Source organism: Electrophorus electricus, chromosome 15 (genome assembly GCF_041902795.1).
Source record: "Electrophorus electricus isolate QZ-2024a chromosome 15, ASM4190279v1, whole genome shotgun sequence".
Lineage (NCBI taxonomy): Eukaryota > Metazoa > Chordata > Actinopteri > Gymnotiformes > Gymnotidae > Electrophorus > Electrophorus electricus.
The window spans coordinates 14,438,024-14,463,534 of NC_137511.1; the positions used below are offsets into that span (position 1 = coordinate 14,438,024).

General features: G+C 41.7%; 3 protein-coding genes across 9 annotated transcripts in view; 2 read left to right on the forward strand and 1 right to left on the reverse strand.

The window, feature by feature from the left end:
• Window positions 1–651: 651 nt before the first annotated feature.
• Window positions 652–5,573, reverse strand: LOC113579368 (E3 ubiquitin-protein ligase TRIM39). The gene is made up of 6 exons (XM_027013248.3): window positions 4,985–5,573; window positions 4,725–4,820; window positions 4,129–4,359; window positions 3,929–3,951; window positions 3,655–3,773; window positions 652–3,309 (listed from the first exon to the last, which is right to left on the reverse strand). Exons 1-6 carry the CDS (start codon window positions 5,417–5,419, stop codon window positions 2,771–2,773), a joined length of 1,443 nt encoding a protein of 480 aa, XP_026869049.2. The 5' UTR covers window positions 5,420–5,573; the 3' UTR covers window positions 652–2,770.
• Window positions 5,574–7,288: 1,715 nt separating this feature from the next.
• Window positions 7,289–14,159, forward strand: chmp6b (charged multivesicular body protein 6b). Its single transcript, XM_027013264.3, has 9 exons — window positions 7,289–7,438; window positions 7,748–7,834; window positions 8,809–8,918; window positions 9,578–9,665; window positions 10,194–10,280; window positions 12,127–12,192; window positions 12,786–12,866; window positions 12,981–13,050; window positions 13,178–14,159. Exons 1-9 carry the CDS (start codon window positions 7,406–7,408, stop codon window positions 13,231–13,233), a joined length of 678 nt encoding a protein of 225 aa, XP_026869065.2. The 5' UTR covers window positions 7,289–7,405; the 3' UTR covers window positions 13,234–14,159.
• A 633-nt stretch (window positions 14,160–14,792) lies between these two features.
• baiap2b (BAR/IMD domain containing adaptor protein 2b) overlaps window positions 14,793–25,511 on the forward strand; it is a 55,234-nt gene continuing 44,515 nt past the window's right edge. For 3 of the 7 annotated variants that reach the window (XM_035533760.2, XM_035533761.2, XM_081697073.1), the window contains exon 1: window positions 14,798–16,386. In XM_035533760.2, coding sequence (XP_035389653.1) covers window positions 16,315–16,386 — 72 coding nt within the window. In that variant the 5' untranslated portion in view covers window positions 14,798–16,314. Of the gene's footprint in view, window positions 16,387–25,511 lie in introns of all 7 variants that reach the window. The other 4 variants (XM_035533763.2, XM_035533766.2, XM_035533767.2 and 1 more) reach the window with 3 other exon arrangements.

A 25,511-nucleotide genomic window follows, 5' to 3' on the forward strand; every position in this document is an offset into this window, starting at 1 on the left:
CTAGAAGATTGTCTTCACTTTGAAATGAAAACTCCAACTGTTGTTGTTAGGTTTGTTCATTGCGATTTGTAAATGTCAGAAGAACCAGTAGGCTAGAGCATTTCCATTACGAACTGAAATTCATCTCAGAATGCATAATGTCTAAGGCCTTATGTTTCTAAAGGGAACATAGAGGACGACAGTGCATAGAAACCCGCTATAGCCGAAAAGTGCTAGTCATCACCGTTCTTCCACTCATCCGAAACTGGTCATTTTTGTAGGTTTTTAAACTGAAACATTTGGTGCTCTCAATTGTTTTACTGTGATGAATAAACCACTTTCTGGCCCAATAATCATTTTTATTTTTTTTAAGGTGCCATCATAGGTTTGCTTTTCAATGTAACCGTTTTCTTTTCCTCAAATGGTCTCAGTAATAAGCAGCATTTTATAGTGAAAATTCACAGGCAGTATTAGGCAGGAATGCTCTCTTATAATGTAGTAAGCTGTTTTGAAGGTACCCTGTTGTGGTTAGTGATATTCTGCTTAAAGGAAATAAGTCAGTAGATTGAAGTTTTCTACTTTTTCTGTGCTCAGTCTGTAAATACGTCTTATGTTTCCAACTGTGCATGGTCTGCATGTCCTCAATAAACAGATTTTTTTATGGGAGAAAACTCATGTAGAAATTCCTTTTTAATTACTTTGTGATTAAATGCTAAAAGTTTCTTTTAAACATACAATATCAAATACTACCATTAATATCGGTGTAGCATTTAATACTACGGCAGAAATCAAATTTGTCAAAAGAACAGCATGAGTCAATGGCAAGCAGTAACTGAAAGTCAGCACATATATTATGTCACTGTATTTAACAGACAGAACTTCAGCCCAGCTTATTGATAGAAGTGCTTGGAAAAGTGTTTTTCTGTTGCCATAAGAGAAGTAACAAACCATTCATATGCAAAATGTTCTGTTTTTTGTTATGCTGGTCAAAAAAGATTTTGCTTCCTGCAAAAAATACCTGCGTAATATATATTTTTGCATGTTGAATACAAATATGTCCAAAATATCTCCATAGTTTTTGTGTTCCAGTATACTCGCATGTCATTACGTATAGCATGGAAAAGAGGTACCAAGTTGGCAGATTACTGTTGAACACTAAAGAGGGAACCACCTGAGACCAAATACAGGCAGAATTCATACATTGTACATTTTAGAATTATATTTGTACATATATAATTAATATTTAGATATTAAAAAATAAAATTTAATTGGCCTGTCACTTAAATCATATGTGACAGAAAAACTTTGAAAACCATTTCGAATTCAATGCAAAAAGAACAATAAGGTCCACCTATTTTAGCTTGTGAAACAAACAAACAAACAAAAAATTTCAAATGTTATTGCCCAAGCGTGTCATCAGTGTTACCAAGCAGGTCATCTTAGCTTTTATGCACACTGCTCCTCCTTCCCCCATAATCCCTTTTTTTAGCAGCTGCTGACTTGGGGCAGCTCTGAAAGGTTAAAAACATGTCTGAGTGCCAAGAGGTCCAGGAGGGGCCAGTGGAGTGTGGCGCTGAGCAGGGAGTGAGTGACCGGGGGGTGTGGGGGGTTTGGGAGAGTGAGCAGTTGGGGAGCATTGCTGATAAATGGAGACAGGTGCGTGCGGAAGCCATGGTGTAGCTCGCGGTATACACAGCTGCACCGTCACCTCTCCGAGATAGGTACTGCGAGCTGTTTCATTTTCACACTGCTTGTTTACATTACAGCCGATCAACGCAACATTCATCTGAGGTTTGCTTTGGTGACGCAAAGTGCAAGTTAGGTTTAAATATGGCTAAGGCGGTTTTGGGGACTAAGCAAACAATTGCACAAACTTCTGCCATGTTGCCACAAACCCTACATAGCAGTTTTGACGATTATAATATATATTGTCTTCAATAAGTCATCAATGCTGCAATATGTTATAATTAGGGCATTATAAGAACCTCTATGTCCTCTATATTCTGTTTACAACTTTACATCACGATAAACAATATGTACTTAAATATTAGTGGCAGCCTAGTTTTACAGTAACACATATCACATTTGTGAAATACATCATTATGCCCTACACCCTACACATTCACATTAAATAAATGTAATTTCTATTATCTATTATTCAGCCTGGTAGTCTGGTAGTTCCTGCCTCCATGGCTGAGCGAAAAGCATGAGCTCAGAGCTTGAGCAGCGTTGTTACCTGGAACTACAACACAGCAGTACTGCACAGGTTAGTAATCATTCTGCTTTAAATATTTCAAACCAAATACTTTGTGTTTAGCCCGTGAGAATGAGGTAACTTAAAACCTCAAAATGTATAATCACTGGAGCTTTATACTGCCACAGTTAAAGTTAAGATATTCCGTCTCGTGTTGTAAACACTTAAGAAACCATAAAGTTATTTTAAAATATAGAAGTTGCACTTACATACATTCCTAGGACCGAAACCAACATTTATAGAAGCCAAAACTTATATTTAAGCGATTACTGTGCAGAAGTCATAGGCCGCCGTAAGTTAAATTTTTAGATTTGGTTTGCATAAACGTTTCTGCCATCTTCCATCTTGTATTTAATAGTATTTTAATGTATAATGTTTTAATGACAGCTTTAAATGACTTCTGCTGGTTTTCAAAGACGCAGGCTTTTATGACCCATGGATGCATTCACAGTACATTTGGCACAATGCATCACCTCAGTCACAGCTTCCTGTGTAAAGCACTTATACACATCGAAGCCTTAATGCTGGAATATCGAGCTACTCCGTGTACACGGACACTTTCTCCGCAGCAATGCACAGAGGATGCCTCTTGCATGTGTTGGAGAAATACGGGAACAGCTTCTCCATGAACTTATCCTTAAACTTGTATAGCAGCGTGTTGTCACCAGCGTCCGAGAACATCACTCGTCCGGCATCCCAGTCCAGCTGTACGCACACCTTCTGGGGCTTTCTCTTCAGGCTCAGGGGGGTGCCAGCACCGTCGCTGGCCCGATACTGTCCATTGCTCAGGGACATGGTCCACATCCCGCGCTCGGCGCTGGCTGGGAACCACTCCTTACGTTCTATGCTGTCCTTGGCCACGCCCAGGGCCCACTCGCTGCTGTCACCGACTTCCACGTCCCAGCTATGGCGACCCGAGCTGAAACCTTCAGCAGCAAGCACGCCCTCGTAGCCACGGAAACGTTCGGGGTTGTTAGGGAGATGCTGCTCTTCCTCCTCTGTATAGTGGATGCTGGCAAGGTCATCCGACAGAGACAGACACGCGTCTGCCGTGTTTGGGTCAAGGGTTACTGGAGCTGAGAGGAGAAGTGATGGGGGATTCCTTTAGGTTGTCATGTTTGCATGCAACTGTAAGCATCTACTCATAGATTAAAAGTAGCTCATTTGAAGGACTGACAGAGACACACACACACACACACACACACACACACACACACACACACACACCATTAACTTAGATGAGAAGTGTAGTTTTCTTTGAATTGTTATTATATAAATGTTTTATTTAAATTTACATTGTACACTGTGTTTGGCATTTCAGGACAAACTTACAAACTTACAAAATCAGCAAGGACACCATGTATGTAGCAATAGCAAAACGTATTTTAAATTTAAATCTAGCAACAAAAAAGTGTACTTACTGTACATTACAAGAGTTTGCATTTTCTCCCAGACTCTGAATTTCAGGCAGCCCAGGTGTTTGGCCATGTCAATCAGAGCCCCGGGCGTGTCCTCTGGGTCCTTCACTGTGCATTCCATTCTGGGTTCAAAGGGAAAAACTTCAGCTAAAGCTAAATCTTTGGTGTAATGTCAGCTCTAAACACTAACTCTAAAACTTTTTATGAATTAATGTGTCACTTCACAAATGCAGACAGTGGATGTCCAAAAGCCACGATAAGTGCAGGGTCTACTTACCGCTCAGATGTCTTTTTATAATTCTGCAGCATAACAAAGATGTTAGAGGATTCTCTAACCTTGTTTCAAACTGATATGCAATTGTTATAATACAATTATTGAAGAATGCAAAGAAAGGATTCTCTGTTCTTTGAAAAAGGCAGTTTACATGAATTACAAAACGAGAAAAAAAATATTCCCCTTCAAATCCAAATCTTTACCTTTAGAAATACAAAATCTTCAGAGTTCATGACTTGCTCCGTTGAGCTAATAATTTCCATTAGAGATGTAATCTCATCCGTTAACCTGTCCAACTTTTCCTTCATTTTCCGAGTCTTCAGCTCCTCTTCCTCCTTCAGGGTGTTCAGTATGGACGTCTCCTCGTCTCGCAGGAACTTGTGCAGCTTTTCGAAGTCATCCTTGATCAAGCTCCCTGCGTGTTGGGCTTGCCTCTGCTCAGGAGGAAGCATTTAGAGTTTTAGAATGACTAAACTCTCCGTAAAAGAACAGGAAAAACAGACAGAGAACATATGAATCAACAATTAATTTGTTCTGTTCTATCAGTTCTTCAAAGACCCACCTAGAAGCTGCTGAAAGGGTGCCACAGTCATTATCTCCAAGTTTACGAAATGATGGACATGGAAAATGTATATTTATGTACATTTAAAACAGGCTTGCAATCTTCAAGATGCCATCTAACGTGCATGTCATTACCTACAAGCCATCCTATAGTGTATATCTAATTCTATAGTATATTAATAAGTATTCTATATTAGTTTTTATAGATATAAAAAATACAGGTATTAGTGGTAGTTACCCTGATGTGCCCAGCTGTGTCCTGACAGTTTTGCTTGGCTGTGTTTAGGGTCTCCAGCTTCTCACTCAAGGAGCTCAATGCTGAGCTCAGCTCTGTCTTTAGAGAGAGTTTGAGAATATTAACTACAAAGTAGTCATTCATATGAGACATATTTTACTCTGACGCATATAAAATCACCACAAATAGGAATCTCTCCATGTCTCTCTCTCTCTCGATCTGTCTGTCTTTCATCTGTCTGTTTCTCTCTTTTGATCTCACACCTTGCAGTCTTTAGCTGCCTCCTCTGTGTCGACACACTCGTGGTCCTTGTGCTCTTCTTGACACTGAGTGCAGATCAATTCCTCGTCCTCTGTGCAGAACAGAGTCAGTCTGTCTCCATGCCTGGCACACGTCCTGTCCTCCTCAGCCCTGTCTGTGCCCTCTACGCTGCCTCCAAAGCCCAGCTCCAACCCGCACCCGATCCGCCTGGGCTGGTCCTGAAAGAGTGAGTCGAACAGACCCTTCAGGACGCAGTCGAGCAGCTCCCGCCCATAACACTCCGTGCATCCTCGCTGGTCCTGCCCTAGCTCATGCTGGCAGAGCTGCAGACAGGACTGGCATAAGTGGTGCCCACAGGGAAGTAGAACTGACCCCTCTGCCTGGCACCCAGGGCACACAGGGTTGTCTGAAGATATAGAAGGCTGTTCAGATGCCATGACCGTTGTGCTGTATGTTTTTCAGTGCTGACAACTGTCAATTTCAGCAAGTCTGTCCCTGCTCTTTCCTGACTGGTTTATGTTTTGCTGTGCCGTGCTTTAAGGAAATTCCCCCTTGGATAGTTGATGGGCTATTTATAAAGCTGTTATTTCTGACAGAGCCTTCTGGCCGGGTGCGTGCGTGTGTGTGTGTGTGTGTGTTTCTCTATTTGTATGTGTGTGCAGTGGTTAAGGTACTTGACTTGTAATCAGAAGGTTGCTGGTTCAAGCCACAGCACTGCCAATTTGCCACTGTTGGGCCCCTGAGCAAGACCCTTAACCCTCAATTGCTCAAGCTGTACTCAGTCATAATTGTAAGTTGCGTTGGATAAAAGCATCATGTTTCTGTGTTTGATTTTGCATGTGTGGTTTTTCAGGGATGAACACAAATCTCCAAAGAGAAAGCTTATTGAATACAAGCTGCTGAGTAACAGTGTGATGCCTAGTTTGTGTGTGTGTGTGTGTTTGTTTATTTTTGTCTCCTTACTGGCATGTAAATGTAAAATGAGACTGGTCCACAACATGATAGGTGGTAGAATTTGATCAATGGTACCACCCCCATCTTAACAAGTGATCATGTTTGCTTCTGCCTATTGGTGAGGGTGCATCTGGTACAACAGAGAAAACCCACCCTCGCCTTGAAATAAGCATGCTGTCCAGCATGACATGATGCCATCTGAAAAACAAAGTTGAGTTATGGATTGCCTTTATGAGTTAGGTTTATTGTTAATCCTGTTTGGATTGGGTCTTATTTCCCTAAGGGCTCAGTGGTATTATGTCTGTGTTTTTATTTATTTATATTTCTGTGTGGTCAAATCAAGTTATTAAAATCTAAATGATACTATACAAAGCCATGTGTCTTCTTCTAGAATGTGGATATGTTTATTAGAAGATACAATTTAGATTTCTGTTGGGTGTAGGATATGCAGTTAAAAATATTTTGTAATATTTATATATATACACATATTAATGAGGTCCTTCATCAGCAGTGAAAGCAAAGTGTTTCTGAAGTTTCACCTCCTAGAACTAAGCAAAGTGCTTCCCCTACACCTACAGTGCACTGCAGTTACTCCATATAATCTTCTTCTTACATATGTTTAGGAGTCTTACCCAAGGACACTTTTGGAAATTAGTAGTGGTTTTACTACCTGATCTGTGCATTAAACTCCAGTTTTCTCCAGGCAGGTGGGTTGTCTTAACTCCTACATGGAGTTACATGGAGGACAGCTACAAATACTTATTCCAACCACACTAGAACAGCAAGGTAGAAACAAGGACCGCAATATCCAAGTACCTCCAATGGGTGAGGCAAGTCTTCAAGAGCCCGTTAAACGAGAACAATAAGATAAAAGTCATGAACATGTATGCCCTGCCAGTCATCAGATACCCACTAGGCACAATAATCTGGCCAAGAGAAGAATTGGAAGGTGCCCATGTTAAAACCAGAAAACTCTTCACAGTGCATGGGGTATTCCAGACAAGACCCAACATCCAAAGGCCAGACATCAGCCAGGACAAAGGAAGAGCCCTACAAAGTATAAAATCCACTATCCATGGTGAGGCACCAAACATCCATGAATACATCCAAGCAACTGACCCAAGAATTAACTGATGCGGGAGAGCCTCATTCACATGGGGGATATTGTCACTATGGAAACAGAGGAGGTGCCATGGCAGGATAAACCCCTCTGTAGAATGTACCACTGACAGACAGCAGAGGTGGCTGACATAATCCTACCCATGACTGGAAAAGGCAGGACACAAAATCATTAAGTATGGCTGCACAAGACCAATCAGCACTGAGCACTAGGTCAATCAAAGCATGGCTGCATCATGCCAGATAAGACCCAAGATGCAAACTGTGCAACGGCACATCTGAGACAATCCAGCACCTAGTAGCAGGATGTAAGATGCTGACAGGGAACGTATACACCGAGACTCAACCAGATGGCAGGAATCATATACAGGAACATATGCAAGGTATATTAGATAGATACCCCTTAAATCCAAATTGAAGGAACGGCAAAGATTGGTGGGAGATAGCAAAGTTAACTTTCTAGGGACATTCAGATCCAGACTGAGAGATCTAGATGATAAGTGTATTAAACTTTTCATTTGAAAGATACACTCAGTGTAATTTTTGTACTCCATTGTGCGTTTTTCTCTTCCGGGTTCAGACTGCAAATTGTTTTGCACATTTAGGCGGCTAGCTAGCTAGATGCCTATGAATTCGCAGAAATGGGCATCTGAAAACAGAATTGTTTACAAGTTTCCTTTTTTTCGACACAGCCAGTGCGGGGATGCAGCATCGAAATGGGAAATATCTTTGGCAAAAAGAAACGAACTCGAGTTACAGAGCAGGACAGAGCTGTTTTGGTAAGTCAGTTACCAACACTAACAGCTAGCTACTACAATGCTAACCTAAGAGAGCAAAGCTACTTCACCTAGGTTAGTTAACTATCTGGGTATATAATTAAACACATTTACCAAGTTAGTTAGCTAATTGCATTCATTTGGCGACTTGGCTAACGTTTAGATTCACTAGGTTACTGTCTAAGATTTCTTTGTAAGTTGTTATAGCTAAGACCGTCAACTTAGCTAGGTTAAGATGGCTTGTGTTTTGTTAATTTCGAATATTACTCCTTTTCATTTAAGATGGCGTGTTCAGAAGGGGGTTAAGTTAGGTTAGCGTTAACTAACAACATTATGGCTGCTCATAAACTGGGCGTGGTTAGCCAGTCAGGGTCATACCAAGTTGGTTAGTTTAGCTATCTTAAACTGTCTATCGAGGTAACCTTGTTTAGCTAAATTAGTTTGGATATTAAAATGCTTACAGATTAGAGTATTTCTAATTAACTAGCTAACTAACGCTTGCTAGCTAGCCTGTTATTTACTCTTGGTGAAACTTAGGATGGGGATATCTAGGTAGGTTAGGAAGCATTTTGAAATGCCTTCTACCCAGTGTTTCGTGTTATGTCGAGTGTCGGTCCTAATTTTATATTTCTATTTCTTTGCTTTAACTGTGATTAAACGATTATTAAGTATCTGGCTAACTGTTAGTTAGCTACCACTCAGGATAGCTAGCCTTAGCTAGGTGGCTAACGCTAGCTGCTATGGAATTGAATTCTTGTTTTGTGAGATGACCGTTTGTGTCAAGACTTCTGTAGATACATTTATCTAAGGACACATTTCCGTGTATACATTTTCATTTCAAACAAAAACAAGACTACGTTTGCACAGTCCTCCATAGGCGGTAGGTTTGTAATTCTTACTATCTCTGTTAGGGTAGGGCATGACCGGTTCATTAACTGTACAACCGAAATCACAGCTATGAAACGTTTTGACCACAGCAACTCAAGCAGCAGAGAGATAAACTGAAGCAGTACCAGAGGAAGATCTCATTGCAGCTGGAGAAGGAGAAGCAATTGGCCAAACAACTGCTGAAGGATGGCAAAAAAGAGTGAGTCACCTGTCTGGCTGTCAGCTTGTTAAGTATCATGCAGGTGTTAGTTTACTTTGCTATTGTGTACAGTGCCTTTTTTTCTCCTCTTCTGGCATACCTAAATGAATGCTGTAATTAATCAACATCCACCTAATAAAGTTAAATAAATGAATGAATAGAAATATTTCCACCCAAAGGGGCGAGTGGGGACTTTTTTTTTTTTTTTTTTCTTAAAGAAACAGAAATGGGCAGCCAGTCCAGTGATGTCAAAATTGGGTGTAATGTTTTTTTGTTCTTGTGCGTGTCTGTTGTGATTTTTTTGGTTTTCCTCTAAACAATGCAAGACAGGAATCTAGACACTGGAAGAAAAACAAAATAAGTGATCTGTTGAGCAGCTCTTGTCTTTGGCAATCAGTAATTTAACTATAGTGCATGAACATCCAGGCTTTATGATGATGTAATAAGAGTTACTAGTGATTTGTTAGGTCTTTTGAACTGAAGTTGTACAGCAGTCCTTAACTGAAGCAGATGGTTATGCTACAAAATCTACCAAATGACAAAAATGTCTGCATGTCTCTTGTATATCTTGACACAGGAAGCATTCTAGTTTGAATCACTGAACATTGAATCATCAAGCTGTCTCTCACTTGTTAATAAGATGTTTTGTGCTTGTATAGGAAAGCACTTGTGTTGCTTAAAAAGAAACGTTTCCAGGAACAGCTTCTCGACAAAACGGAGAACCAGATCAGCAACTTGGAGCGAATGGTAAATAATAATAATAATAATAATAATGGTAAAGTGCTCTCCAGCCATTGCAAACAGCCAGATAAACAGTCAAATCTGTACTTGAGTTATTGAGTTGATACATAAGTGATTCGATCCAGTTATATCTCTATAAAATCAAGTTCTTTTTCACATTGTGTGAGTATCTTCCTCTGAGTGAGACTTGGATGCAGATGTTGGTAACATGAGTATCTCAATGTTGCATGACAAACTGGTGTGTTAAACTGGAAGCAGTTGTTTGGACTTTCAATAGTCATTTTTACGTAACAACATTTGGCAATAACTAAAACAGATCATTTTAATTAGTGATTAAATTGATCTTTTTATGAACTTTTACCATTTTAGTATTTTATTTTTGGAAATTATTGATGAGGGTTGGTTTTCATTATGGTTTCATCTTTGAAAAGTTATGCACACTATCTGTGTCATCGTAGCTTTGTTTGTTTCGGTCATTGTTTGGGTGATTATATAGAATATATTATAAGAACCAACCATTTCTCTGCTCCGCAGGTTCAAGACATTGAATTTGCACAGATAGAAATGAAGGTCATTGAAGGACTGAAGGTTGGCAATGACTGCTTGAAGAAAATGCACGAGGTATGTTTTGAGGCTTTTTTTTTGCTTTTTTTTTGCCATAGTTCACAAAACTTTGGGCTGTCTTGCCATTTTACAACTGCTGTGTGTTGCCATTAAAATGTTGCTGTGGCTAGCAGTTTAAATGTGTTCATAAATGGTTAATAGTAGCATGGTGTATGATCAGTGCAGAATACACTGCTTTATCTTTTTATTATTTTCTATTGTTTCTTAACATTCCTCCATCACACATCACTGCAGAGTTGAAACAATTCCTTGAGTAACTCGATTACTAAAAACCATTGAAGCAGATTCTTTGCACTAAAGCTTCTTTTATTCCACTTAGCAATATCTGCGATATTTCTACGGCCCATCGTTCCTTGAGCAACATGCGTACAATACATCAAACAAGCCACAAACAGATTTAGTAGCTAGGTTCACTAACAACAGAACTGTGGGAGCTTATCAAAGCACCATTAAAGCAAGATGATATTGTATTAGCTCTGCCACAGAAGGGGGATAATATAAAGAAGCCAAAAGTGACTTTTTAAAAAGTTTTTTGCATGTTTTCTTAAATCATTATCAAGCAGAGAGGCTATGTATAAACTCGCAGAATCCAGTATCTTCGTGGCAGTAAGGTCGAGCGGGTTATAGTGAAGGCGATAAACGAACATGTTTACTTAAAAACAGACATGAAGCCTAGCCAGAGTGCTAACAGGGCATACCATCATGTTTGGGTTACCGTTGCAGAGACAGGAGAGGTTCACGCAGCAAGGTACTTGCTTGTTCATGACTCGAGGTCATGCAGCCATGCTGCTGCTATTTCACGGAGGGGTAACTGGCTAGCTAGTTCGCTAGCTATGTGAGCTTGTTGAACTGTACCGGAGCAACTTCTCGTTGTGTTTATTGGCATAGATGTCGAATTTTACATTTTTGGATATATATGCAGTAGACATTACAGTAAGTGTCCTGGAATAATTTGTTACAGTTTAATTGAACTGAATGAATGAACAAGTGTACTGTTAGGGAATCGCCTTGTGTACACTGGGGAAGTAATCAAGGGCACTACCAGGGATTATCAACCGGAGAGGCTATGTATAAATTGACTATTGCAGTACCAGGGATTTTGGGCCGCAGGACACTAGGTCCACCACCCAGGCCACACCAACTCTGAAACCCTCTATACGAAAAGTACTAAAGACCATATTTTAGAGTATAAATATAAACAATCAAACAGACCCCCCCCCCCCAAAAAAAAACAACAACAAACAAACAAACAATACAAGATTGATAAACACTTTTAAAATGAATTGTCTTGGGGGGGTGGGGGAGGACAGCATAGACCAGTATAGCCAACATATGTTAGACTTTGTATGCTCTCAAGCTGAACAACCAGTACTGGCGTGCTTGGGGTGACAACACCAGACCCAAGACTAGACCAGCAAAAACCAACACTTCACCATCATAAAAGGCATGATCTGTGCCGTTGCTTTGTTGTAGGATATAGAAAAGTAATTACAGTGTTTTAAATTATATTCTGTATTTTGACTCTTGCTCTTTAATAAAGCAAAAGTATATCTTGTCTGATTACTTGATTAATTAATGGTATAATTAGTAGGATGATGCATCCCTACTTCACTGCACTAATTAAGTGTAAAATTAACTTTTAGTAGTCAGAAATCTATATGTTTGCTCTGTGACTTATTGTGATTTTATCCCCTTCCAAATGAAAACAACTGGTGGTTGGCAGAGTGCACACACTACAGAACTATTTTGCTGCAGATTTGTTTGGAGGTGTAATTTATTGTTAGGAAGGGCTGGTCCATACAAGGGGTGCTCCTGTTCACACCTCCTGCTCTCCTTCATACAGGTCATGTCCATAGAGGAGGTGGAACGAATCATGGATGAGACCCAGGAGGCCATTGAATATCAGAGGGTGAGCGTCACTTTGCCCAGTCTTGGCCATAGCTAATGTATTAATCTGGTTTGTGCGGGTCCAAAAATCAATGTCTAAACTAAACTAAACTAAAATAAAATGTTTTGTTCCTGAGCTATTGATATCACCTCACCTGTTTGCAAAGAACAGTCGAGATGATGTGTGTCGGGACTCAGGTTGCCCGATACCTGAACAGAACACCAGGTTTGCCTGGGCCCTGTCTCCCAAAAGTACTTGTGTTAGGATCTTCTTAAATTAGTGTTCACTTTGATGCAGCCTCTACCATTAAACAATTATCTTGTGTTGTAATGCTTTTGGGGAACCCAACCCAGATGATTGTATTTATTTTTGAGAAAGATTCAAGGAATTGAATGTTTTGATTAGACATGAAGTCTGCCAACCTGGAGGAGATTTGGACCTAAGCCTGCTTGGTTTTAGTCTTTTAGAGTTCTGTGTGTAGTGCATTTGAGTGTCTGTCACTGTACATCAAACAAAATTGTTATACATCAAACAAAAGTGGACTGGAAGAGGTGGTGTGTAGTTGCTTTTGGTAAAGGCTTGTGTGTAAAGTTTGAATTTTGCTCCATGTGCAGCAAATTGATGACATTCTGGCAGGCTCTCTGACCCAAGAGGACGAAGACGCAGTGTTAGCAGAGCTCGAGGCTATCACTCAGGTGAGTGACTGACTGAACAAGTGAATGAATGAGAGTGTGAGAAATTAGAAGTGGCATAGTTGTTTCTGAGTGCACAGATTAACTGTCTGCATGTCTCACTGTGCATATGCTCAGGGAGATACTGATGTTGAGCTTCCCGAGGTGCCTAACGAGGGATTACCAGAGGTTCCAGAGCAGGAGCCAGGTGTGTCTCCTCTCGAACACATGCACACTCCCCATTCCCTCTTAATACTAAGTAATGAACGTCTGAGTCATTGCTGGCCATGATTATGGTTTAGATCATTATTGTGATCTTTTAAACAATGTTTTAGAGCGGGAGAAGGCGAGGGTGAAGAAGAAGTCCGAAAGAGAGTTGTTGGCTGTGTAAAAACCTCACCTCTGCACCAGTCTTCACTTGGGCAGTAACACCATGCTGGGACCCAGAGCCACACCTGAGTGAAGCCTCCCTCTTTCTGAGCATTCAACAACACTCAGCTCTTAAACCCGAAATGCAGTTCATTTATGAATCACCAGGGATTCTCTTTTATGTGTATTTTATGGTAATGCTTGGTAATGAAGAATTTGGGGTTTGAGGGCTTTTTCTGATTAATATTCCCTATTAACTAAATATTGTTTTCTGCCATTCATTAATCTTTAACTGTCCCTAGCAAGGAGTCTTGACTTCACCACACAGTTAATGCTTCTGGCAAGCTTCCAAGATAAATGGAGAACAAGTCCAGTAGTTGTGTTATGAAACTGAAATAGCTTGGCGCAACCCCAGTTATCTGGCTGTGCTGAATTTTGGGTCGTTCTTTTAGTAGTCTCCTGTGAGAAACATAATCTTATGTAGGCTAATACTTGCCCTGCATAAGCTCCTCATCACAACGTCAGTAAGGTATTTGAAACCATAGGTGGATTGTGTTGATTGGATGATGGATAGAGAGGAGGTCTAATCCTACTGAGAATAGAATCCCTTCTCAGCAAGCACCTGGCTCTTGTTTGCTCTGATAATCATATGTAACAGCAAACAGCGAGGTGAGACAGTACAACTGTCATCATACTTTCATGTTTTTGTTTTTTTGTTTTCCTTTTTGGGGGGATTTATTTGAGCCTTTTTCCCTTGTTGTCATATCTCGAACCAAAAATGAGTCTTGTTCAAGCACAGGTGAACAATCAATAAGGCCAGAATTATCAAATTTTAAACCACACTTGACTGCTTTCAGAACAGTCAGCAGGGACCTCACTGTAGTCTTATGTTCTGCTCATGTTTTTTCCCCTCAATTTGTGACAATAAAATGTTTTGTTTTTTTTAAATCATTTTAAATGTAATTTGTTTGTTGCACTGAACACGTCTGTTGATTTGGACCACTAGAGGGCAGAGCAGCACAAGCGAACCTTTGGCACTTGGAGAAACTTCTCTCTGTGCTTCATGGACTTTTACATATGTATTTTTGGAGAAGAGCCACAGCATCTTTGCCAGGATGTGGGTGGGTGTCAAGATGTGTGGTAGTGGGGTTGGTTGTGCAGGCAGGTGTTGCTCCTCTTTTTTTTTTTCTTTTTTTCTTTTTTTTTTCTTTTTTTTTTTTAAATCTGTTTTCCTATTTTTAATTTTACCTTTTGTTCATTTTCTCTTCGCTACATGACTTTAGTTATTTTGGACTGAGGCAATGGTGCTATTGAACTTTTTCAAGAGGATCATTTAAAAAAAAATAAATCTGGATATGAATTTGCTTACTGAGTAGGTGAACCATTGTGGTAATGTAAGAGTGGGTGACCTTGAATGGTCAACTATAGCTCAGTATGAATCAGACCATTCACACTGTTCCTTTCCCAGACAATAGGTCGAGAGCAGTGAACGGCAGCTATGGTTACATTAGAGTGTTTTTGAGAACGAACGATGGAAGAACAAAGTATAATCTCATATCTTTAAGACATGAGACGCAATAGTGATGGTATTCCTGATAGATTTACCACTATACCCGAAACTTGACATAACATCCTTGAGGATGATGCTACCTGAGTAGCTTTGATGATATTTGATATTTGTCATCTACTTCAACCCAAAAGGCAGGAATGTTTACTCTGGATTTATCATGAAATACACATTCTTTTGAAGAGGGATGAGCTTTCCAAAATGCAGAACACAAGTTACATCCTGAAGGAACATTTGGTCCTGAATGTCACTTTGACAGTTCCAGACTACCGTGCTCTCCTGCGGTGGTCCACAAGCTTGTTGGTCTCACTGTTTACCGTTGGAGGCACTACTCAAAGTCAACATTACTTCAGGCTCAATTGGATTTAAACTAGTCCGCAATGATTCCGAACACACTTCAAGTCAAGGCTATTGGTCTCTCTCAGTTTTGCTGCGAAGTTATTTAACCTTCATCTTTGTGTTAAAAGACAAACTAAATAGGATGTCCACAATGGTGGGCAATCAATTGATCTTGGTTTTAGATTAGTGTTGGAAAAGAATGGGGAGGGGGGCCATTATAGTAGTCGGTTTTCTTGACCTTTCCATCAAACGAGAAAATAATGTTGAAAATGGTCTGCCCTCCTTTTGAAATGGAAATCAAGAACATTTTAAAAGGCCACCGTGTGCGTGTCATAATTGAAGGGCTGAGACAGTGATGCTGATGTGGGCTGTACCCGTCGTGAGGCACAAGAACGGAGGGATTCCCACCTACATCATACGCACCACCCCCGCGAGGAATCCGCAGTGCTCACCACGGTTCTGCATCCCCCCGCGCGCACTGTCTATCCACTGGTGTAATTCTGAAGAGGAAAAATAGTAATAGTCCTGAACGCTAAAGCACTGCGCGATGGTTCGAGGGTTATATGTGTGAAATATACAGTAGAATAGGGTTTTTAACCATATTCCTATAAATGCCCTGGTTTGGGTACCAAAACGTATTGCTTATCGCATGGATGAAGATGTTCTCTTGTTACCAGTAGCATTCGTTGAGGTATTTCACCTACCGCGAACACTACCGGAATAGCTGCATTAAACCTCTACGAATCATATTGCTGTAGTTTAATATGAGAACAGAGGGCTCGAAATCTAACATAAATTTCCTTTTGTTTTCTATGTAAGCATACAGTTAAGCATAACAGCAACGGCGCGGTTCGGTGAGATGTAATGTAGAAAGAGTCGGCGGCACGGACTGTTTGTGAGCCGTGCCCCGTAGTGGGCAGAGCTTTGGCGACGGGAGGCGGGGTCCGTTTGAATTGCAAGCGCATTCTCGGTGACGAAGGTGGGCTCCTGCCGTGGCTTCCGAGCGTGGCGGCGGTGCGTGGGCCGGTGTGGGTGCAGGGAGACAGTCCCGTATAAAAAGACCGGTTTCCGTCCCAGCTCGCGCATCTTTCGCTGATCGCAGTGTGGCGACTCCTCTGCAGTTTCTCCGTGCTAAAGTTTGCGTTCGCTCTGTGATTTCTTCCAAACCGCTCTTTCCGTAGTAGGAAATTCCTGTCCATGGTTCTGACTGAAGCGTCCAAGATGTCTCGAGCCGACGAGGTGCACCGTATAACGGAGAACGTCTACAAGGTGAGTGAGTCACCGTGGGCTCCGTTTGGGACGGTTATCCGTGTAGCCACAAAACATCGAGTACGCTGCCTTACGTAGTTAAACCTGTTCTGCGAGAGTACACTCTACGTCTTTTCGTGAAGTTTTTTTTTTTAAGTGTTTTAACTTCGTTAGTCTCTCACAACGACTAAATATACTAAAGTGAAAGAGATCTGGGCACGGGACTCTCTTGTCCGTTTGTACTCTGAGTGGTACATCAAGCTTAAATCACTTTACATTCAGTGACACATTCAGTATTTGTCTCTCTCATATGCACGCTGTACTTTGCGTTATCCCACGGAAGTTCAGACTTTACGAACGAATAGTTTCCAATACTAATCTGTCAAGTTGTTTTAACTGTAGAACCAGTTCCAGTCGAACTGGGCCCGTCCGCGCCGCGTACGTTTTGGCGAGATACGCTTTGTAGGCGCACTCCTGCGCCAACGCTGGGAGGTGACATGGTCCCAGTGCTCCGCCACAATAGCCTACACAAGTACGCACCGGGCCGAATATGTTGAGAAAACGCAACTTTACTGACATCTATTAGTTCGTTCGTTTAGGCGTGTGTGTACGTACACTTGTGTTTGTTTTGCTATACGTCGGCGCGCTCGTTTAAAAGCCTAGAGATGAGACTCTGTAAAACAGATGGATGCTGCGTGTCTGAATCCCACCGGCGTGAGTGACTAATGCGCGCCCCCTCCTTCTTCATAGGATACGTTATGTACTTTTTTTCATGTCCAACTCGGGGCACGTGTAATCTGACTCTTAAACAAAATGACTCATCCGATGCTTCCAAATCCCAATAGCAATTGCGGCTGACCTAATGAGACGTGTTAGTACAATCCCGCAGACCTCTGTTCAGGGTCTTAAATGTAGAGACTGTTAAACCCAGCATACCGAGCTTCCTTCCACTGTGAACGCCATCAGAGCAATGCATGCAGATGTTGAATGAATTCACCTGCGTATAAACGCCAAATCCCCGCCCCCCTTATGGTGCATGATACTAAAATGAACGCCTTTGCCTGAGGAATTTCATGTCACGGTGAGGTCAGGACTTTCATTATATTACTGTAAGCTGCTAGAACATAATAGAAGGTGTTAAGATTTGCAAGTGTCTCCCATTTGGAACTGAAGCAGCAGCTTTAAATCTTGATTAGGATTACATCCCTGCTAGAAAGGACTTCTTCTGCAGTTTGTATGGCAGTCTTCAAGTGCAGTGTGAGATAGTGGTAACTAAATCTATGAATAGTGTGTTCTTTGCTTGAAAGCTGAAATGGCCTTTATTAATGCAACTGCATTTTGCTTAAATGTAGGAAAACTGTGTGGCCAATCGCAAAGGCGAGAAAGTAACCGACCAGAGTGAAGCTAAAGCTATTTTTCCTGTCAGATTTAATTAATTGTTTTTTGGGGACAGGAAACCATCAGAGCCTATTAGAAATCAACAGTGTGCACCCTGTAGACATTAGTGAGTGAGCCCCAGTGGACTGATTTAGGGGAAGATAAATGACAGTGAGGAAATGGCTGTGGGTGCGGTGGATGTGTTGTGGCATCGTTATTTCACTTGCCTGTGGTGAAGGGTTGGGAGATGGTTGAGAGGAGGCAATGCAGCCTGAGCTAATGAGGAGGTTTTGCTCCGTGTGTGTGTGTGTGTGTGTGTGTGTGTGGGGTGGGGGTGGGGTATTTTGCATGAGATGGACAGAAGCTGCCACCAGCAGGAGCGACTGAGGGCACAGAGGGGAGGTAAACGACACCAGCTGACCTGAGAACAGACACAGAATGGCTCATTTACTAATCTTAGGCGGCCTGCCGGTCGTGATGAGCTGACACAGGCTCCTTCAGTCTGTCAGACTCTGTCCAGTCTCTTCCAGATCATATGCGTGTATATGTGAGTGGCTAGCCGGCTCAGACTTGAGCATGGTTTAAAGGTCGCTGCTCTGACATTCTCCATTGTATTAAGTAAATACAGATGGCACTGTACTTTATAGATATTCATTTTTTCCATGGTTTCTGTGTTTGGGGTATGTTGAGAGAGGGAGAGGGGGAGAGAGAGAGAGAGAGAGAGAGAGAGAGAGAGAGAGAGAGAGAGAGAGAGAGAGGGGGGCAAGGTTGGCCAGGCAGCTGCTTACTAATCTCACAGTTTCTTGGCGAGTGAAGGCTCCCCCGTGCTCACGACTGACTCAGATTGCATCTGCCAGCGTGAGTGGGTAGCGTCTCACAGTCTGAACGTGAGCATGAGTGCATGCATGTGTGGATTCACCTTAGCTCCTGCCCCAGAGTGTGTGGGTAGTGTCTCCCGGACCACGCGAGAGTGTGTGTGTGTGTGTGTGTGTGTGTGTACCAGCCATCATCTCTCCTCCACTCAGGCTCCACTCAGAGTGTGTGGGTAGTGTGTCCCGGACCACGCGAGAGTGTGTGTGTGTGTGTGTGTGTGTGTGTGTGTGTGTGTGTGTGTGTGTGTGTGTGTGTGTACACCAGCCATCATCTTTCTTCCAATCAGGCCTCTGGATCTCCCAACCCACTTTCTTAAGAGTGATTCACTTCCGTGTTATTGTGTTGTTCTGATGGAGCTAATCATCTTATGATGTGGTGTTTTTTTTCCCTTGTCCTGTGACTGTTGTCAGCTGCGTAAGCAGAGAAGCTGTGATGTTTGTGTGATTGGCGTAACTTCTCAGTGTCCACTTCAGACAGGCCATGAAAGAAGTGTGTGGCTATTGAAAATGATGGCAAGAGAGATAAGGACGCACACGCACGCACGCACACACACACACACGCACGCATACACACACGCACACACACATGCTTGTTTTTAAAGTGTCTTCCATAGATACAGTGTAACATGACTCCTGGCACAGCTTTTTATACCTGTTCTGAAATCAACTCTTTTTCTGTGTATCCTGATGTGTGTTAAGGTGGTCTCTTCGAGTCACCTGTGAATACCAGGAGAATGACTGATTTTGGGAGGAGCAGGGATTTGGGTGGAGGTGGTATTGTGTGGAGCTGGGTTTGGCTGCTTTTAACACTGGTAGCATAGCAGAGAAGGCTGTCAGCAGTCTGGATGATGATGATGATGATGATGATGATGATGATGATGATATATGGGTGGTCTCTGTCCTTGTCTCTCTGACACTCCACTCTCTTGACACTCAACATGTTTGATGCATTGCCTGTGCTTTTCGTACTCAATAAACTGCATATTACGTGTCATCCTTTAAATGCTTGCTTTTGGCACTGTGGCAGAAACTGAAAAGCTTTTTATCCGGAATATCTCCAGCAATGCTGGTCCTCAGATCCTCTAAATCCATTTTGTTCTTTTGTCTTGCCATGGAACCACAACACACACGTTACCAAAAATAGCATGCTTTAAATGGACCCAAAAACCTGTGGAGAAGAGTGTTAAATCAGGCGCTATGGTAGTCTGCTTTATTCTGAAACCTGCTACGATCAGATGGCAGTTTTATGACACTGTGTCTAGTACAGAATACGTTTAAATTAGGCTCCCTGTGAGGCTACATGTCTGACTATAATGTAATAAAGCATGGACTGTTTTATTAACTGGGCTGCCCATGGAGGATCAGTTCCCTCTTAAGTCTTGGTCTTCCCAAGGTTTCTTCCTAATCAACCCCCCCACCCCCACCTCCGCCCCCCAGGGTGTTTTTGCCAACTTGCCATTGTTACCACAGATTTGCTCATTAGGGCTCTAGACACAAATATTTGTAAATCTGCTTTGTGGCAATGTATGTTGTACACAGATCTATATAAATACATTTAACATGACATGAGTCTTGATACTGAACTTCTCTTTCAGTGTGATATGAATTCACTTCCTCATAGCACTAATGATGATTGCGCTCAGAGATGCACAAACTTCATCTCATGTTACATTATGGAACAATATTATTGTTAATAATACACTAATATTGCAATTGCCACTCAATCAGTGAGATCACTTTAAGGAACTTAAAAAATATCATGTTCTCCTAGTTAAAGTCTGCTATCTGTGAACCTGACCTAGGACTGTGATGTTCTGTAACCAACAGAACAACATTTTCCTCATCCATTGCATGTTCAGCATTATCCCCTGAAGCGTTTTTACTTCAGGTGTCTGAGCATGTGATGGTGCTCTGTCAGTATCTGTGTGGCCTCACTGTTAAATTGCTGCACCGTGAGGGTGGAGTGATTTATTCAAGGTGTGGAAAGGATGTGGTTTATAATTCTCTTTCATCTTTGAAAGTGTCATGTTATTTTGTCTTTTGTCTGGAGCGAAAGAGCAAAAGACAGAGACGACAATTGTGAATCACCGTGTGTATGTGTATGTGCGAGTTTGTGTTGTCACAGTACAAGTTATGCAGGTGAGAAATGAACTGGTCGTTCTGTGTCAGGAGAGAACATCGCGAGGAAAGGGAGGAAGCAGACAGGGACAGCCTGTATTCTGTGAGCGTATCCTCAGGAAAGTCTTCTGTGTTCACACAAGATTCTGCAAGATTCTGACAAGTTTGCACAAAATCATACAGTTGCTCACACGCTCTCATAGCAAGTGAAGTTGACATGCACAGTATCCAGTTGTTGGCGCCGAAAGATCTTCAAAAGTAAGAACTCTTCTATATCTGTGGATGTGAAGTTCACTACTCTACTACATTTAGGTCAGAGGAACACAGTCATGAAGAATACAGTATGATGAGCTGGTCATAAGGACAACCCTCAGGTCAGGATGGTTAGTCTTAAGGACAACCCTCAGGTCAGGATGGTTAGTCTTAAGGACAACCCTCAGGTCAGGATGGTTAGTCTTAAGGACAACCCTCAGGTCAGGATGGTTAGTCTTAAGGACAACCCTCAGGTCAGGATGGTTAGTCTTAAGAACAACCCTCAGGTCAGGATGGTTAGTCTTAAGAACAACCCTCAGGTCAGGATGGTTAGTCTTAAGGACAACCCTCAGGTCAGGATGGTTAGTCTTAAGGACAACCCTCAGGTCAGGATGGTTAGTCTTAAGGACAACCCTCAGGTCAGGATGGTTAGTCTTAAGGACAACCCTCAGGTCAGGATGGTTAGTCTTAAGGACAACCCTCAGGTCAGGATGGTTAGTCTTAAGGACAACCCTCAGGTCAGGTTGCCAACCTTGCTTTTATCCAGGAGTCAGATGTGTCACATTGTGCCCTACCAGTTACATTGTTAACTGTCAGTTAACCACAAGTGACTACACAATCCAGCCCCGGATTTGAATTTAAGGGGCAGATTTAAATATCTCTGGTCTAGAGGCATTTGAGAGAGTTGGCTGTTTGAGCTCAGTGCTATGACCTAATTTGTGCTCAGTGCTGTGATGGACCAAATATAAATATATCTTCAAAAATTAGATCCAGGACTATAATGCCTCTGTCTCACACCAAAGCCTCTCATCTGTCTGTGTGGTGACATTTTGGCTCAAGCATCCTGCTTCGAGTCAGTGGGCTAATGTGCTCCCTTGGCAGCCATATTGGATCTAATTTGGTGGAAAGAGGGACTCTGTAATGAGAGTAATCTCACTGTTGTGCTCTTTGTGGATGCTCAGAGTGGAGGGATGGAGAGAAGGAAGGATGGGGGAAGAGCATGACAGAGGAGGAGAGTTATTGTGCTTAGATGGGGGATTGTGCCGGGCTTAGTGGGGGTGGGGTGTCGTGCTGTATGTAGGTTGGGGGTTTACATAAGGGTGATTGAGAGGAGCATATTTCTTCTGTCTTTTGTTTCCTTTGTCTTGCATGCATGCAGATGCGCGCAGGCACACACACACACACACACACACACACACACACACACACATTACTGTGCATCTCTTTGTAGATTACTGGTTACCAAGGTCTGTAATTGGATGTAGGGCGTAAGAGCAGAACAGAGCAGAAAATGTGTGTGAGGGTACTTTGGGATTGGAGAGGGACCTCTAGTCAAGCAGCACTATTCAAGCTTGGAGTGTAATGGAGGGTGTATGAGATAAAGAGAAAGGATTCCTTGTGTGTGTGTGTGTGTGTGTGTGTGTGTGTGTGTGTGTGTGTGTGTGTGTGAGTGAGAGAGAGAGAGAGAGAGAGAGAGAGAGAGAGAGAGAGAGAGAGAGAGAGAGAGATATCTTTGCAAATTATTCAAGCAGGATGCTATGCAATGGATGATACAACACACACACACACACACTTCTCATTGTGCCTTGCACATTCACGTACACTAACACATGGGTACTTGATAAATACTTCCTCACTGCTACCTTAATTCAAATGAAACAGCAAGTGTGTGCTGGCAAAATGTCACACTGCTTTACACAAGCTGCTGCTTCTATTGCTTTTCTCTGAATGGAACAAGGTGTTCCTCTGGATCGACTCACTCACAGCAGGCAGTGCTCCCTGGCTCATAGCAACTCTATGTGAAGGACCCCCTCCCCCTGGTTGCAGTGAAGTGGTATAGCCTGAATATGCGGATAATGGGAACACACTGCAGCAGGCGCGGGATTGCGGGGGGAATTCCGACATAGCCAAATATGGGCGCGGAAGTCTGTCTCTCTCACCTCACTGAGGTGGGAATCGCGCTGCTGCTGTTGTGTGGAGGTGGTGGGCATTTGCACACAGACACACACACAGAGACAGAGAGAGAAACACACAGAGAGCAGGACAGAACTCATATGAAATGCAAATTAGGAAGGTTGCGGATGTACTGCTCGGTTGAGTCTCGCTGGAGCAAGTCTGCTTCAGTCGCCTGGTTTCTGGCTGTAGCCAGCATTGGCTGAGTGCCTAGGGGAAAAACTGATGGATTTGGTCAGTCGTGTGCACTGAGTAACTGATATGAGGTCAGATCCTGGGGTTCTCGCCAATTCTGCATCATAGTGAATAAAACAGGACAGCTGGTCCAGTGTCAGCTGCATAGTGCAAGCAGCGTAGTGGTAAAATGGTAAAAGTAAAGCTTTAAATAATGCTGTGCTTTATAAGCTCTTGTAGATATGTACAGAGATCAAGTCAGTAGTCCGTAGGCACTGTATTGGGTAGGAGCCAAGAATTTTACTTGAGACTGAGGGGTCAAATCTAATATGTTGAAGTACTATAGTGAAGTAATTTCAATCTGCAAGACATTGTATGTTAGGATATATTTTTAACCTGCATCAACACTTGTGTGTTTGTGAGCGTGTGTGAGTATGTGTGTATGTAACTGATGTGTGAATAGTATGAGTTGTATGTTGGAATTCTGTCAAATGTGTACTGTAAATGGCTTTTACATGTATCTCGGGTGTGACTGATGTGTGATAAAGTATGAAATACAGTATGTCTCTGCAAATGTGAGAAACAGTAGCTGTGTGTGCATGCATGTGTGTGTGTGTGCGTGTAAGTGTCTGTGCTAGTGTCAGTGAGTTTAAAAGATATTATCTTGGCTGGCTAAAGCGCAGACATCATCGATTCACAGTTTGCCATGTTGATTGGAAGAAATTAGCCTTAATGTAATCAGAGGAAAACTGGACTCACAGTATAACATATAAAAGCTTTTACACTAAAGTGTGTACCGCACATTAACTATATTAACTCATTTTTAATGAATTATTAAAATCACATCAATATTTTCTTATTTTAAGTTCCTCAGACTAATTAACACATTTTACTGGCTTTTCAGCTGAGGCTAAGGTATTATATCTCTGCAGATATCTGTGTGTATTTGCATGTGATATTTCCTGAGTGTATGTTCAAATTGAGTTTTCTTTTTAAATAAGAAACAAAGTTCAATTCTAAGTTCTTAGCTCTCCTTATGGCAAAGCCTGCTCCTGCTCCTGCGTTCTCGGGGTGGCTCCTCCTCTGACCTTGACTAGTCCATGTTTAACTGTTCTTAATAACAGAGCTTTGTTATGTAGACTCTGATTAAACAGTTTCTCTCTCTCTCACTCACACACACACACACACACACACGGAATCCTTTCTCTTTATCTCATGCACCCTCCATTACACTCCAAGCTTGAATAGTGCTGCTTGACTAGGGGTCCCTCTCCAATCCCAAAGTACCCTCATACACAAAAAAAAAAAACCTTCTATAAATAAATAATAAACCTCTATCCTCTGCATGACCTCTGTATATATGTTATGGAATGCAGAAGCTCAGATCTCATTATCCAATCCAGTTAAATGAGGCTGAAGTCAAATATGGTTTTGGAATTACCATTGGATTGTCAAATATGTCCAAGTGTAATATTAAAAAAAAACAACTATAAAGATAGTTAAATTAATACAATGCAGTTATTAATTAGCACCTGGAAAATGCATCTAATTCTCATATTAATTTAGGCTTGTGTCATAAATACTCAGATGAATTAGATTTCACATTTATAGGTCAAAAAGCCCACAACCAATATGCCAGATATCTTAAAAAGTCCATCATGTTTATATTCGTGCCATTTGTTCCTCCCTGCTTAATCTGCAAAGGAAATGATACTCCAAATTCAATCCAAAACAAACTACTATATTATCTGGAAAACATACCATCCTACCATTATCTGGAAGTATTATACCATCACAAACTGTAGCATTTCATTCGGAAAGGAACTTAACTACTTCAGTGGTCATTTCAAGAACAGATTTGCTTCACTGAAAGAATATAAATTCATCTCAAATCATGCTTGATGCATAATGATTAATTGTTTAGTAATTCCAACAACACATCTGAGATGCTACCCCTGTATTGGAGACCTGCTCTACTTTAAGATGAGATGTGGCCGTTCTTGTCATTAGTGTATTTGGAGAGCTGCTCTACTTTAAGTCACACCAGATTGTTTGGCTTTGTTTATCTAGTGAAAAACTAATCAGTTTTCTCAAAATGGAACAGATAGGAAATGTTTTTAATGGTAAAGGGAGAGATGCAGTTGGTGTGTACCGCAGTGATGTTTTTATCTCAGAGATTGTGAGAGGATTTGCATGTTGGGCAATCAAGATATTTGTTAGACAATTACAATGTAATTCTTTTTTTTTTTTTTTGCAGCAACTGAAATTTGTACATTGATGAGCGATTTCATTGGGGGTTTTTGGCAGCAATATTAACAATCTTTGAATCTTATTTTAGCTTGACAAGCTGTAGTCCACTCTCGCAATTCCAATCTTTGAAACAGCACCTTTGAGAAACTA